Genomic DNA, 15,996 nt, shown 5'->3' with positions numbered 1-15,996 from the left:
GAATTAAGCAATCGGTCACTATATATGCTGACTATTAGGAAGGCAAAATTTGAACCATGAACAACAATTAAGTTGTGCAGGGTCTCGGCCCTCAAAGAGCATCTTTAATTATAGGCCATTTCAATATTGACTGCACCAAGCATAATATTGATTTAAAATATAGTCAAGAAATTGAAAAGGCTGTCATCGATGTGACCAATGGCTACCAAATGCACATGCATGCACGTACTATTAAACTAGCGGTACCTTTAATACCCTGGCAGTTTTCATCATTACATGATAATAGATCGATTATCTATTCATAACCGGACATCTTCACATGGATCGATTTAACGATTTAGACTGTCGTAATGGGTATAATTGAAGCATTCTGAATAATAATTTTAACATGATTTTGTATTACACATCGATTAAGTTATAAAATGCATGTAGCATTATTAAGTAATTATCTGTTAAAATTAAACGATTGCCTGCTCCGCGCTAGTAAAACAGTTGACTGCTACGAAGAACCCGGATATTGTCATTAGCAACACAACAAGCAAAATGGCGGATACAGAAAGTGTTGATACTCACGATACAAGTAATGAGGCTGGAGAAGACCCGCTACAGGACTTAACAGACGAACAATTATTCCAACTTGTAGAAGACACAATGTAAGTTAGTTTCATCGCAAAATTTAGTAAACTTTTGAGCCCATTTTGCTTATTTCTATGTGCCCGTGACGTGATTTTACAAATGTTTACATTTTTCTATAAATTGTATTGATTTTAGTAAATTCTGAATAAGAGATTTGTAGTTTAACAGTACTGTTAAATGTTTATGAAATTGTTTATCTTATTGGAAATGAGAAAAAGTTGGCTGTATAATATCTATAATCTATTTCTCATTAGTCAAAAATATTGTATTAAAAATTATAAATAATACGTTAATTTAGGTACAATGCCTTGAACTATTGAAATAAGCCTTGATTCTGATCTTATTTCTTAAGGCAAGAAATCTTATTTAACTGGCCCTTTCCAGCAAGCTGACCCTAAGAAGTTTAAACCTTATCTTTGACAATTTTACTTGTCCTCGGCTTTACCTTTGATCAAGTGCACAGGTTATCATGAAGATTAATTTGTTTTAAAGGCGACAACCTTACCTAAAATCAATCCATAATGAAGTGTTGTGAATTGTCATAGTTCTTGAACTTCAATGTTATAGTGATAAGGAAAATTGAACATAAACGGTAGTCTGAGATACATTTCTGTCATGAAGACGTTGAGATACAGTAGATATGAAAGTTTACCTTTTACGCCACTGGAGAATGTGGCTACCAGATCCAGGATCCTAGTGCTTCATTACCTTTGTAGCACATATGGTCCTTATCAAAGGCCTGGACAGTTTGGTTCTCAGAAATTCTTTCATTTGAACCCCTTTGTTTCTTGAATGCTCAATATTTTGTCAATTTTCAGCCGAGCAAATGAAGTGCTTGCCACAGAAACCCACATGTTTGAAAAATACCTGGAGAGGGTTGAACCCAAGGACATGGGTGGGGTCACCCCCGGGACTGGCGCTACACCCTCTCAATCATCACAGGACCTCGTCCGCAGGGTGGACAGGAAAAGGTCAAAGTCACGCAGCAGCAATATTGACAAATCACTCCGCCTCTCAGCAGAACAAAAATGTGACATTGCACAAAGAGAGATTGAAGAACTGAGAGAAGAAATTGATAAACTGAAGGAAGAGTCAGAAAATGTCCTGGATTTATACAAGGTATGCCACTGCTTCAGATAACTTCTCATGTATATATCATGTATTCATTGGTAATTTAATGAATTTACTGGTAATTTAATAATATTTTTGAAGTGTTTTTTCATGATTAATGTAAGCTGCACTTAATTAACCATCTAAAAGTACAGTATTGTAAATATGTCATGTCAATGAACGGCAAAGCAAAGTTGTTTATATAAATCATAGACTGAAGAAAACTTATTTTGTTTTGAGCCACAGTGAATCAAAACAGTGGCATGCAACTTCTGAAAATATATTTTGAGTTATTTGAACAGCACTCTGTAGTTTGTCATCAACATTTCTGTACCTGATTGTTTTAGTTATTTCAAACTCTGTTGTATAATTTCAGCAAATCTTCTTTACAATTTTGGTTGACATTTTAGGCAATTATGGAGGAGGCTGATTTAAGGCTTGCAGAGACAAAGAAAGAGTCCTACGAGTTTGACAGGGATATAATGAAGGGATCGGATAAATCCAACCAGGGGAAAGTTGTTGCAGAGAAAATTGTCAGATACTTTGAGGACAGACTTCGATCAAGAGTAATTTAATAATTATTCCTAAATATTAGTTACTTGTTCATCACATATAAGTATGTTGTTTGTTTTGCATTAATCTGTGAGTTTACATGCATGGATGGTTAAATAACAGAGTAACATGCATTCATATACATGTTAAGATATAAATGCTATGGTTCATGTGTTATGAATCCTGACTGAATAATTTCTATTCACACACACACAGTCTCACAGTTTATCTATATGTGGTACTGTAATGTTTCTTGTTTTTCTTCATTTTGAATTCTTAACTTTATTTCAGGATACTTTGATAGAAAAACTGCGCTTGAAAAATTCAACTCTGAAGGTTCAGAAAAAGAAGCTTCATTTGCAATTAAAACAGGTACCAGTAAATTCATCTTTAAATGACAAGATATTAGCATATATTAGTTTTTGAAGGTAAATAAAAAGAAATCATTTTAAGACATAAGAATCAATTTTACAATATATTTTTATACACATTAAAAAAGCTTCAGTCCGTATCTTAATAAGGAACCTGATTAACATATTTACCTTTAAGAGATCAAATGAGTCAATCAACTTAAAGAGTGAAAGGGCTTTTTGGTAAAGGTGTCACACTCGACCAAAGGTGTCTGACTTCATATAGGTAGTGAATTTGGCCCACCACAGGTACATTCTTATGGCCTCATTAAAATGACACTGGTTCTGGTTTCTAACCAAGAAACAGACTCAAGCGTGTTCTATGTCCACTAACATCGGTCTTAACAATCAAGTTAAAATATATTAGTATTAAATGAACAATAACGTAATTCTCTTTGTTGTGTGTATAGAAAGAGGAGATGGGTGAGGTTTTACATGAGGTGGACTTTAACCAGCTGCGTATTGAGAACCAGCAGTACCTGGAGAAGATTGATGAGCGAAACCAGGATCTTCTCCGCCTCAAACAGATGACGGGTAGCACTACACAGGTCCTCAACTCCTACAAGGTAAGGCTATGGGTAGATACTGGTACAGGTGACGGAGCGTATTATTAGATGTATGGGGCAGGTAGTAGCTTAGTTCTGGTTGTTCTTTTGATTTGTTACTTGAAGGCAAAATACTTATCAAGTTTATGTGCTCATAGGGAAGAAGTTGCCCATTTGCTTAGTGTATACTCTATACCATTGTTGTAAATACTGATCACGATGAAGGTAAACGGCAATGAAATATGTTAAAATACTTAAAGTGATTTGTTTATCATCCCTTGTTTGATCCTAAGACTGATCACTCACTCTTTTTAGGTAATGACACAAATTTAGATCAATCTAGTGTATGTAAGTTATTAACCATTTCTGCATGTCTACTGAATGTCTTCTATACAGTTCCAAGATGTGCAAGTTATAGGTACTGTACCTACAAACTGAGTGATTGAAATTATACATGAGCGCTTCAGTACGAGTGTTACAGTATAGAATTTCAACCACCAAAAAGAGTGACTTTTCTGATATGTTCCATTAGGTCAAGGACAGTATTCAAAACAAGCATGTGGTTAAAGTTGATAGCATTGTATTTATCCACAGGCTCGTTGTTGAATGGTAAGCCTTGTTACTTCTCTGATGTGAGAGTAAATGCAAAGATAAACAGAAAGAAAACACTCTCAAACCTGGTACAAAACTTTGTTTTATTAGTGTCAGCTGCAACACATATACCTGTGGTTTATTATGCTGAAAGTTGCTATGTGTTTCAGAAAAAGCTGTCCACCCTGACCATGGAGTCTGAGAGACTCAAGTCAGAGATCACATCACGTAATGATCTGCTCACACGAATAGATTCAGAGACCACTGTAGTGGAAGAGGTAATATACTGTCTAAAATATTCATGTATTGATATATTTATTTTGTGGTTCAGTTGGTCCAGTGGTTACCGGTATTAAAGTAAAGATGGGTTTAAGATTGTTGGAGAAAACAGCCTGTTTATTTCCTCACATAATGAAGTACAACTGGTTTATTTACAGAATAAAGATTTAAGTAAGGTCCTTATCAGGCTTATCTGATGAAAAAACATGATTTAAGTATGAAAAACCTTTATGAAATGTATTTCAATTCATTAACACTAATATGAAGTAAATTATCAATAGCTGCATAATTTGTCATGTTATTATTACAACATTTTCTAATGGTTCATACTCCTACTTTTTGATATTAATTGAAACTTTCATTCACCAAACCATCCTGTGTATGTATAGGAGAGGGCAAAAGCCGAGCGTCGAAACAAAAAGCTCCGTCAGCAGTTGGCGGACTACCGCGTGCCAGAGGTGATGGAGTATGTATCAGAGAAGGCCGACCTGTATGAATTGCAGAAGAAAGTCAAGAGCTGGGAGAGGAAGGTTGATATTGCAGAGGTAGGTGTCGTCTCACAGGGGTGTAATGTAAACATCATCACATACATTTTTTTGCGACGTTCTTGACTATAATTTCTGGTGTTTTAAAATTGTGTTTGAATCCATCTATGCCTTTTTTCAATGGATTTTGAGTATTCTTTTTCACTTATGTTATTGTTAACTTGCTTAAGAAGAAGTCATTCAACTTTATCCATTTTTAAAAGATTTTTGTTCTCTTTCTTTGTGTATTTTTTTTGCATTCTTTCTTTTATTCTGTATTTTTCCATCTTGTCCAATTTTCTCTAACCTACTTTTCTCACTGTCTATTTTTTCTTCCCACAACCATCTATCCATCGGAATACCTAGAAACTGCAAGTGATACTTGTGGAGAAGTTCAGCAGCCTGAGAGGGTGGGGGAGTTGGGAGGGAGGGGATGGGCAGGGCCAGACAAACAGAGGAAGGGGAAACTGGGAGTGGCGTGCTCGTCTCAGAACAACATACTCATGTAGTTCTTGAACCGTATAAAGCAGAAATGGTTCTCGTAGTTATTTTTGGGGAAAAAACATGAACACATTCAGGTTTTTAGCCAAAGAGTTATAGAATAGAGCTGCAGCCTGCTCTTTTTAGTAGCATCCCTCTGCCCTCAAGAGACCACCCTTAATTCTGCCTTTTCGGAATTGAATGCTTTGGATAATCAAATATTTCCTTTGTTTTGTTTAAAAGATTATTATATGATTATAAATACATACAAAGTTAACATTAATATGGCAGTTGAAACTTAAATACAATGTGCCCTTTTCACCCTGTCCCTTTACTGCAGCACCCTGTCCCTTTCCTGCAGCACCCTGTCACTTTCCTGCAGCACCCTGTCCCTTTCCTGCAGCACCCTGTTTTATTTCTGCAGCACCCTGTCCCTTTCCTGCAGCACCCTGTCCCTTTTCTGCATCACCCTGTCCCTTTCCTGCAGCACCCTGTCCCTTTTCTGCAGCACCCTGTCCCTTTCCTGCAGCACCCTGTCTCATTTCTGCAGCACCCTGTCGCTTTCCTGCAGCACCCTGTCCCTTTCCTGCAGCACCCTGTCTCATTTCTGCAGCACCCTGTCCCTTTCCTGCAGCACCCTGTCCCTTTCCTGCAGCACCCTGTCTCATTTCTGCAGCACCCTGTCCCTTTCCTGAAGCACCCTGTCTCATTTCTGCAGCACCCTGTCCCTTTCCTGCAGCACCCTGTCTCATTTCTGCAGCACCCTGTCCCTTTCCTGCAGCACCCTGTCTCTTTCCTGCAGCACCCTGTCCCTTTCCTGCAGCACCCTGTCTCATTTCTGCAGCACCCTGTCCCTTTCCTGCAGCACCCTGTCCCTTTCCTGCAGCACCCTGTCTCATTTCTGCAGCACCCTGTCGCTTTCCTGCAGCACCCTGTCCCTTTCCTGCAGCACCCTGTCTCATTTCTGCAGCACCCTGTCCCTTTCCTGCAGCACCCTGTCTCTTTCCTGCAGCACCCTGTCCCTTTCCTGCAGCACCCTGTCTCATTTCTGCAGCACCCTGTCCCTTTCCTGCAGCACCCTGTCCCTTTCCTGCAGCACCCTGTCTCATTTCTGCAGCACCCTGTCCCTTTCCTGCAGCACCCTGTCTCATTTCTGCAGCACCCTGTCGCTTTCCTGCAGCACCCTGTCTCATTTCTGCAGTAACCTGCTCTTTTAAAAACCTGACTTAAACTGTAACGCTGAAGGTACCTTTGACCTGGGTGCCACAATTGTATTGGCTGTCAAATGAAACGTTCGGCCGATTGTTCAGAGCTTTGTTAAAGTTAACAACATAATCAACTACAATATTGTTAACTTTGAAGGGTGAAAATTCATGATATGATCATATCAACCGTTAAAAAAGTCTCTACCGACCCTTTTTAAATACTTCAGATCCCAAATGTATCCATGAAAGTTTCAGAGGAGTAAAGATTTAAAAAGTAACAATGGTGTTGATAACAACTTTGTTAACTTTTATAATTTTCTGAACAAAGGGCCCATTGATGTCATATTTTTTCTTGCATCATATTTTCCAGACCCATTTCTGCTTCTTACAAGTCTCTATATAAACTACTCAGCCTTAACAGTTGCTGGCTTTTTATGTATATATTGTTCACTATAACTTAAATTATAAGAATTGTAATGTTTTATGAAGTTAAATCATCAAAGGAATCAATTATCAGGTTTTTTATTCAGAAATTACACCTATTTTAGAAAAAAGGAACACATCTTTAATTGGTGCCAAATAATAATGTAATGTTTTTCCTATTACCAGCAATATCAAAAACAGTAAAAGTACTTTCAATCCTTATGAATATTGTCAAAGAAATCCAAAACAAATCTTACATATAATCTTACTGTTGGTAGAAAAAAAGCATTTTTGTTACTCTTACTTGTTTTAAAGGCTCATTTACAGACTGAAATTTTAATATCTGGCCCCAATATCAGAAAATACTCAAGTCAAATATCTCAATCTCACTCTCAACTCAATTTACCACATGAAAGCATAGCATGATTCAAAATGTTTATATATTTTTTGAAAACATATTTTCTCATAGATTGTGTTGATAAAAACAATTTTTTTATCGTTTAAAGGAATCTAATATAAGAGCAAAAAATACACCTGAGTGAACTGTAGTCAAATAATTTTTTGGCTGTAGAATATTTTTCCCTCGGAATGTTGACCAAAGGCGTTAATCAAGATAGAATGTGCTTTTAAAAGGTGCAACACATATATATTTTTAACAACTTTTGATGCTATATGGTAAAATGAGTTGAGACTGAGATGAAGATTTGACATAAGTATTTTTCATGAAATTGGGTAATAGCCTCAGTGACATCCATCTAGACTATTTTCATGAAACTTAGTACACAGTAACAATACGCACACGGGTAGCAAGACCGATAAATCTATATGTAATAATACTTTAATAATGTCCTGAAATTGACTTTAAAATTCATGCCTCAATATCACATACATACTTAAGTCATGTTCTTGTGTATTTTGTCAGATGGCGCTGCGAACTCACAGAAAGACATGGCAACAGCTGAAGACAAGCCACCAAAAGGCCAACCAGTATTTCATGATGGAAGCCCACTAGGCCGCAACAAACGGCGCAGGCAGATGTAATATGTACTTGTGATCTGTATGTAAATATATGTGTAATTAGAACAATTTTTGGAAACTGACTTACTTGTTTTGTGGAATATATTTACTAGTGTGTCTTGATTTTGATGTTTCTGTGAATATCTAAATGGAAAGAATTAAGAATGAAGACAAAATAAAAGGAATATAAAATTTAATTTAGTTTTTTTAACCTTTGTATATTATGTTACTACATAATAATTTGCATCCGATTACCAGATTTTCGGCTAAGAGTTTGGATTAAGGTAGGATTTTTTCGCGCTTGGAATGAATTGAACTACAATTATAATAATTATGTAAATAACTTATTTTCATTATTGAACAATCTAAAAATCTTGTAATGTGATCCCTATATGCTGTGTATAGTGATTGTAAAGATTTATTATGCATTTGTTTTAATCTGTTATACTGTTATAATATATTTCATTTTATACCAACAATTTCATGTGTATTTATAACTTATATTGCATGTAAATGTTGTATTCTCATTGTAAGAAAGAGATGGATATTTATAGGTGATGTAATTAAATATATATATTTGATCATTGATTCCTCAATGGAACACATTGTGATATTTGGAACACTGCATGGTATTGTTTTTATGCATTCATATGAGTGAATGAATAAAACTAAGATGTTTGTTCATTATGAGTTTATGACCACGCCTATTGACTGCATTAAGGCTAGACCCCGCCATGGCGCCATCACGAATATTGACATGAGGTACATGTGTAGAATTGGCAGCAATGCCCAGTCCCATCTCGGTATAATCATAGTTGAAGTGACAGAGCGAAATACAAGAAGATCGGGGTGCGAAGACACCTCTTGGTTCTGTAACATGCCCTGTGTAAAGCACCAATACATTAGATATACCCTTCCTGGGGTTATGCCAGTACTTGCAATTCTGAAGTTCCCACTTCTACCCTTGTAATGCTCCAGGTATGGGATATACGCCATTTAACGTCTTCCGGTACGACGGACCCGCGTATCAACCCTGCAACTTTTCATACCGTAATGTCCGTGACCCCAATACATTGGGGTGTATACAGTACTTTCAACTCAGAATTTCCCAGTTCCACCTCTGTAATGCCCCAGGCAAGGGATAGACGCCATTTTAACGTTTATCGGTTTGACGCACCCGCGGATTAACCCCGCAACTTTCCGTACCTGAAGCAAATGCTCAACTTCTAGTATATCGGGGCAGTAAAACACTTAAGATCAATTTCTGTGTAGTTTTAAGTTAATACTTATTTCTCTTAGCTCGATCGTGACAAAAGCTGATTGCTTACAGAAACACTCCGTTCCCTTAGTAGAGACCGGAACTGTTGTCCATTTCGAGTGGTCAAGAGAAAGTACCCCTGGCGGAGCTCAAACCCACGACCTGTTTTGTTGTTTATATGAGTTCATCAAGGTCTGTCCGCGCCCATTGGTTGCATTATGGCTTGATCCCGCCGTGACGCCATCACGAGTTAAATTGTGTTTAAATGCCATAAGTGACATGAGATAGAAGTGACGGCAATTCGCAGTCAAATCCATACATTGGAAGACTTGAAGAAACAGAGTGAGATAAAAGAGATCCGGGTGCGATACCCTAGCTCTTTGCGAAGAGACCTCTTGGTTCTTTAACGTGCTCGGTGTAAAGCACCGATACACGGGATACAACTTTCCTGGGTTGAACCACTTTTCCAAGCACTACCCTTTAGATGCCGAGCGCCAGGCAAGGGAGCTACTTGTACCAACTTTTAACGTCTTTCGGTATGACGCGGTCCGGGATTGAACCCACGACCTCCAGCTCTGTAGGCGGACGCCTTAACCACTAAGCCTCGGAGACGGTACCCGCGCCTCTTTAGTGGTAGGATTTTATATGGAAATTTTCAAGCTCTTCATCGATTTGCCAATGTATAGTCAAACAATATTATTATTAAGCAATCGAATTGTTTAAATGTGGGTACTGGTCGAATGAAAATCTGTGGATAAGTACTCAGTTCTATAACATTGAAAGACCAACGGAATCGATGGCGCGATATTTCTTTGTCTCATTCTCGCATTTTTTCCGTATGACTAGCACTAGCAGGACTAGGGGTGCGGTGCACCCGGTGCCACCCCATCCCATATCATCATCAAATATTCTTTTTTATTTCAATATAGGAGAAAAAAGTAATAAATTACGCCCCCTTTGCAACAGTTCGAATTTTTTTTAATTTTCTATGGGGAGTACCCTTAACAATCCGTGGCCAGAATTTAAACAAAAACAATCTATTCTAAGGGAGGGGTGACGCCCTTAAGTTACGCCCCCTCTTACGTCAGTTCCTGGACCCGCCCGTCATAATTTGAACCTATTCAAGCCTGCTAATTTTCTAGTCAGCTAGAAATACACCAGATATTTATCCACTGGCAAGTCTTGAAATTATTACAATATAATAGATAAACCGTGACTGACAAACATGCGCGAAATTCAGAAAAGAATGAACAGCGGCTGTGTATAACACAATACATGATGAACTTAATATGGGATGGATCCCTAATTAAGAAGATAAAGCAATCAGACATAAAACTGACAATTTAGGTCAGAATGACGTTGTCATAAATACTGTCCTCCGCTTATTAAAGTGACTCGCTCATGGTTTGTAAAATGCACATTTTTTTAAATACGAAATAAAGTGTGGCAAATGATAAGAAGTGTTAAAACAACAATACAAAAAGTTAGAACCCTTCAGCAAATGTTGATCAATAATTGCTCAATCATCTTGGAAGACCACAATTTTCATTAAAGTGGGACTGTTTAGGGCAAATTTTGGTAGAATAGTGCGCTTTGGGTTAAAAGCATGAAACTTGGCACACATGATCCCCTAATGATTATTTTTAGATATGGACCGAAGTCAGCAGCGCCCCGTTGTGACCATGGCGGTCATTTTTCAAAATGGCCACCGAAATGGCCGACAATTTCTTCAAATGCTTTTATCTTTGTTACCATATGTCATAGACTCATGTTCTTGGTGTCTAAATATACAAATTTTAGGCCAAGGAAGCCATTGGCCACATACATAATTTGATAAACAAAGTATTTTCTTAAAAAAAACAAAAACGTTTATATAATTTAAAATGGCAATTTTATACAACCAGTGAATCATTGTCAGTAGTAAAAATAGAAACGACTGTTCGAAGTGTGCCAACAAATCAACCCACATATGTATAATATGTTATAACAATTAAGGGATTTGTTTTACCACAGCGAAAAGCAGTTTTGAATTAATACTATACATGTCCACTACGAGCCCCATTACACGTTATTATTTGAAAACATGACTACTTTGGGTTTTCACACATGTGTACGGTATTCGTCGCTTATTGTACGTTGCACATCAGAATCACGAATAAAGGTTTATATCACTATCAAATCTATACATTTATAGTCACTCTTGGTACCAGTTGCCTTCACAAGGACAAAGGGCCCTGCACTGATGGCTTGCCTTGCTGCATTTGCACTTACCCCTTTGACCATGCGTTGCGACAATTTCAGTGTATCAGTACATTACACATGTCTTGTGCCTGACCAGTGGTGGTCCATTTATGTTACCATGAACCATCACTTTGGTGCCATCCCCAGTTTACAGCACTTGTTATATGGTTAATGTTTGTAGTGACTGACTCAGACATGCCCTGCTCTAGATTGATGTGTAAAGAGATGCTGCCTTGCTTTAATTGCCTCAGTCTGTTGACATGTATTATCGTACAAGAGAACAACATATTTCTTTAGAACTTCAATTGTGCTGACAAGTAAATTTTGAGGGGCAGCAGGGAGTAACCAGAATGCATCATCCCGTAATACATCCCACGTTTCCATGCTGTCTTCTTCCCAATGTCAACAATTACGGACGAAGAGTCACTTCCCGTGAACGCATACATTAGGTCAATGCTGGTTCATGAGGTGGGCCTAAAGTAGTTGTAAGAGTATGTGGTACAATTTACCGATGGTTCTTCCCTACACCAAATGATATCAAGACTTCATGTGCTATGCAATGCTTTCTAGTTTTGACAGAATGTTCACGACTGCATCAAAGTCGCATGTCCTAATCATGACCAGAGTTATGTACCACTCTGGTGTGCCTTTGCGTGCATTGTTTTAATCTGCAAATCTGCTATAAATCTCTTAGGTGCTGAAAGTAGGTTGACCCCGTATATGCTGAAGACTTGTTTTTTTATCAGGAAGGTCTCTGTCTGAAGCCTCTTCTGCCAACAACAGGTGAAACAATTATGTCTTGCTCTCACTAACACAAAGAAAACTTAGTTACTTGGCATATTTGATGAAAGCTCCACTCTCCTCCTAACCCAATTGAGCGTAAACATACAGCATGATATCAATCCTATCGGCATGTTGCAGCTGTTGTTCAATGTTTGCCATGAATACTGTTTTAGAATAGTCATCAACTGTTTGTGAGTTTTATTGGAGGCACAATTTTAGCTATCACTGCACCTACCAGTATTTTTGCAATTACTTATGGGTTTGCGTCTACTGGTCACGCCAAAGCTGCAAGTTCTACAAGTAAGTCTGTCTTGTTTCCAGAATTTAGTGCCCCACCTTTCAAGAGTGCTGGAGGCTATGGCTGTTTTTTTTGTGTTTGCAAAACTCTTCAAAATTACCCTCCCTGGATTAGCATGCAATGTACAATCTGGAAAACAGGAAACAGTCTTACTTCATTGTTGAAACCTGGAAGTTTGTTTTTCATTATTGGGTCATTGATTGACTTTGTTTGATCGACAAACATTTCTTTGACAAAGAGGTCATAGTGCTCCTGGTCCACTTTGTACGCTTTTTCTACATTTGTATGTACCCCAGAGTCTATAATGAGCTTTGTGTCCAGTGTAAGCAGGTCGCCACTGTTCTCTTTAAAAGGATTTCCATTTTCTTCAAAGACCTCAACAAGAGCCTTCACTTCCTAGGCAAATGAGGTTTGAACAGCTGTAGTTCATAATGTTCAGTTGAACCATGAATGGTGTCATCTTCAAACTCTGCCACCGTTTGTAATATTTAGGGGCCTACAAACATCTAGCATTGTATTGGATATGGATTGTCAGTCAAGCCGACAGTCAAGCCATCTCCTTTCACATTGGCATTTGCCTGTGCTTGATTATGTGCCATGGCGGATAATGGACAGTTTGTTTTGTGTGCAATTGACTTTTCTGCCACAAGCTCTTTGTAGATGGCAGGGTGCATTTCTTACAGAGAGTACATGTCTCTGATATGCATCGAGAGCCATCCAGCATAATTGATATGGTCAAAGTTGAATACCCATGCAATGAACATTGCACACGGTAGCTCAGACAATTTCTTGTCAAGATTGATTCGATGATCTGAAATAAACAAGTTCCTTTTCAAACACAACGGACCTATATTTAAACTGTGGTTGCTCTGCTGTCATCTTGCCACACACGTCTGTGAAATTCGATAGTTCTCTCCCGCTAGGATAGTTTCTATATATTTGTCGTAGGCATTATGCTGCAGGATTCAGATGTCCGCAGCTGCTATCTGTTAGGCATGCCTTGTCCTGGTTAAATTTATGGCTTTCAATGAGGAGTCATCGACTCCACTTTCTGCAATCCCGTCATTAAAGATGACAGTTGTCTAAACCCTTGCATCAAATCAGTCGCCAATGACATGAAATGCTGCCATCTCAATGTGTATCAACCATGATAAGATATTCATCTTCTCCACGTGTTGCACCTTATTGATTGAGCTATTGCATGCAGTGGTTGATCTGGATTTTGTCCAGTGTTGAGGAATTCTGTTGCAGCCTGAACTACATTCATGGAGTTTTTTTACTATGGTATCCGAATGTGCGAATTCAAGAACATAAGAGCCTCAATTGTACTATTATGTTGTATGGAAGCATGGTATGCAGACCATGAGACAAAATCTTCCTTGGTAAGCTCCTGTTTATTTAGCAGTCCCCATAATTTCACCAACCAGACATTGACCTTTAATGGTGCAACTGCTGCAATAAAAGTATCTGGCTTGACTGGTCCTTTAATTAAGGAACAACAGGATCTGGTCTAATCATGAGACAGACACTATTTGGATGGCCAAAGAAATGTAAGTGTTAAACAACATGACCAAAAACAGTGGTGGCAGAGCTATACGACATGGGTTTTTTTAACAGAAACATGGAATGGTTCAAACATTACCACGAGGGAATGCCGTTGCAGCCTTTTGTCCCACGTTGGAAGACAAACGTTCAGTAAGAAAGATTACTGGGAAAATACCATATATTATACAATTTCGGATCCAGTAACTTTTATAGATTTCCTAGATACCAGGATTATGATCGGTGATGTTGCAAAAAATGGCCATTTTAAATAATATAAAAGTTATTTCGGGAACGAAAGTACTTCACACATCATTTTTTGTGTGCCCAATGGCTTCCTTGGCCTAAAATTTGTATATGTAGATACCAAGAACATGAGTTTATGACATATAGTTACAAAGCATTTGAAGAATTGGTCGGCCATTTTGGCGGCCGTTTTGAAAAATGGTTGCCAGGGTCACCAGGGGGCGCTGCCGACTTGGGTCCATATCTAAAAATAATCAGTAGAAGATAATTTATATGTGTGCCAAGTTTCATGCTTTTAACCAAAAGTGCATGATTTTATGCTTAGCCGCCCCACTACGCGATTGAAAATTAATTACGGCCGTGGTGTTGTGTGATTGGTTGATTGACATTATCATGTGATGTTATCAATGTATCGTTAAGAGGTCAACATATCCCCTACTTATATAGAGGCCCAGTGGACGTGTGGACTAACCGTCTGTTTTCATTTTTTTCTTGACTTTACCGGCGTTTGTCCGAAACCCACTAAAACCCAAATACTTTTTTTGTTTTAACTGTATTTCTTCTGCAATTTCGATATCATAGAGTAAAATAATGATTAAATAAGTGTTTTTAGATGCGTTAACGGGAAACTAATTTTTGGTCCAAAAACATGAGCGAGTTTTCCGGTTAGCGCATTGGTTAGCGCCCTCGCTTCTCACCTAGGCGACCCGGGTTCGATTCCCGGTCTGGGCGCATGTGAGTTTGGTTAGTGGTCACTAAGCCGGACAATTGGGTTTTCTCCGGGTACTCCGCTTTCCCCCACATCACAAGACCACACTCTCGCGCAACATCGTGCCAACAGGAGTGACTTAGTATAAGCAATCATAGCTTTCTTCACAATCGTTGTAAAATATATAACGTTAAACTTACATGAGCGAGTCACTTTCACTAATTTCGTTTAATCAATACAGTATACAATATTTCTGACGTGCTGTTTCGTTTATGTTTTGAATTTAATAAATAATTATTTCCACATATTCTTTATTATTTCTCCTACGACGTATACACTATGAGTTAACTCGAATTTTTCAAATCAGAGAAGTAGTTAGGATACGCGAGTACGCGGCTGAATTCACATGGTTTTGACAAAAAAATAATTAAAAATCAGCCAAAGATGCAGTATGCGTTCTTGACTACACGATCCTAAAACTGTCCATTTTCTAAATAAAGCACACCAAAACGCCTAGAATGCACCAAAGTGCACCATGGTTTTCAAAAAAAAATCCTGTACAACCACGTATGCCCATATTTGAAATTAGGGCGTGATCGGCGAGTATTTAGCGATAGATATTGCAGCTTGTCAGTGACTGAGAATGTAATGGTGGTGGCGTGTAATTTATACTCGCACTCGGGCAAAGCACATTCGGCGAGTGCTCCGATAAGATTGTTAGTAATTTTAGGTTTTTGGAGCATAGTGCACTGACAGAATGTAACCCTGGTAAGAGCTACCCTGGTTCTTTAACGTGCACTATTGTATAGCACTGTCACACTGGCCCGCATTAAACGTCCCTTCCGTCAATGTTGTTAAGTGGTGCGGCGGGGAATCGAACCTGCGAACCTTGGATTGATAGTCAAAGATAGGTCGACAGTTGATAGGGTGATGGGTCGATAGTCAAAGATAGGTCGACAGTTGACAGGTTGATGGGTCGATAGTCACATAAACGTCGACAGTTGATAGGTTGATGGGTCGATAGTCACATAAACGTCGACAGTTGATAGGTTGATGGGTCGATAGTCACAGATAGGTCGAAAGTTGATAGGTTGATGGGTCGATAGTCACAGAAAGGTCGACAGTTGATAGGTTGATGGGTTGATAG

General features: G+C 38.4%; 1 protein-coding gene across 1 annotated transcript; it reads left to right on the top strand.

Annotated features, from left to right (window-relative positions):
• Positions 1-516: 516 nt before the first annotated feature.
• LOC128243699 (coiled-coil domain-containing protein 113-like) lies at positions 517-8,446 on the top strand. The gene is made up of 8 exons (XM_052961605.1): positions 517-653; positions 1,455-1,755; positions 2,157-2,312; positions 2,590-2,670; positions 3,119-3,274; positions 4,015-4,122; positions 4,513-4,668; positions 7,678-8,446. The coding sequence occupies exons 1-8, from the start codon at positions 544-546 to the stop codon at positions 7,765-7,767; spliced, it is 1,158 nt and encodes a 385-aa protein (XP_052817565.1). The 5' UTR covers positions 517-543; the 3' UTR covers positions 7,768-8,446.
• The last annotated feature ends 7,550 nt before the right edge of the window (positions 8,447-15,996 follow it).

Source organism: Mya arenaria, chromosome 8 (assembly GCF_026914265.1).
Source record: "Mya arenaria isolate MELC-2E11 chromosome 8, ASM2691426v1".
NCBI lineage: Eukaryota > Metazoa > Mollusca > Bivalvia > Myida > Myidae > Mya > Mya arenaria.
This window is presented reverse-complemented; position numbering and strand designations above follow the sequence as displayed.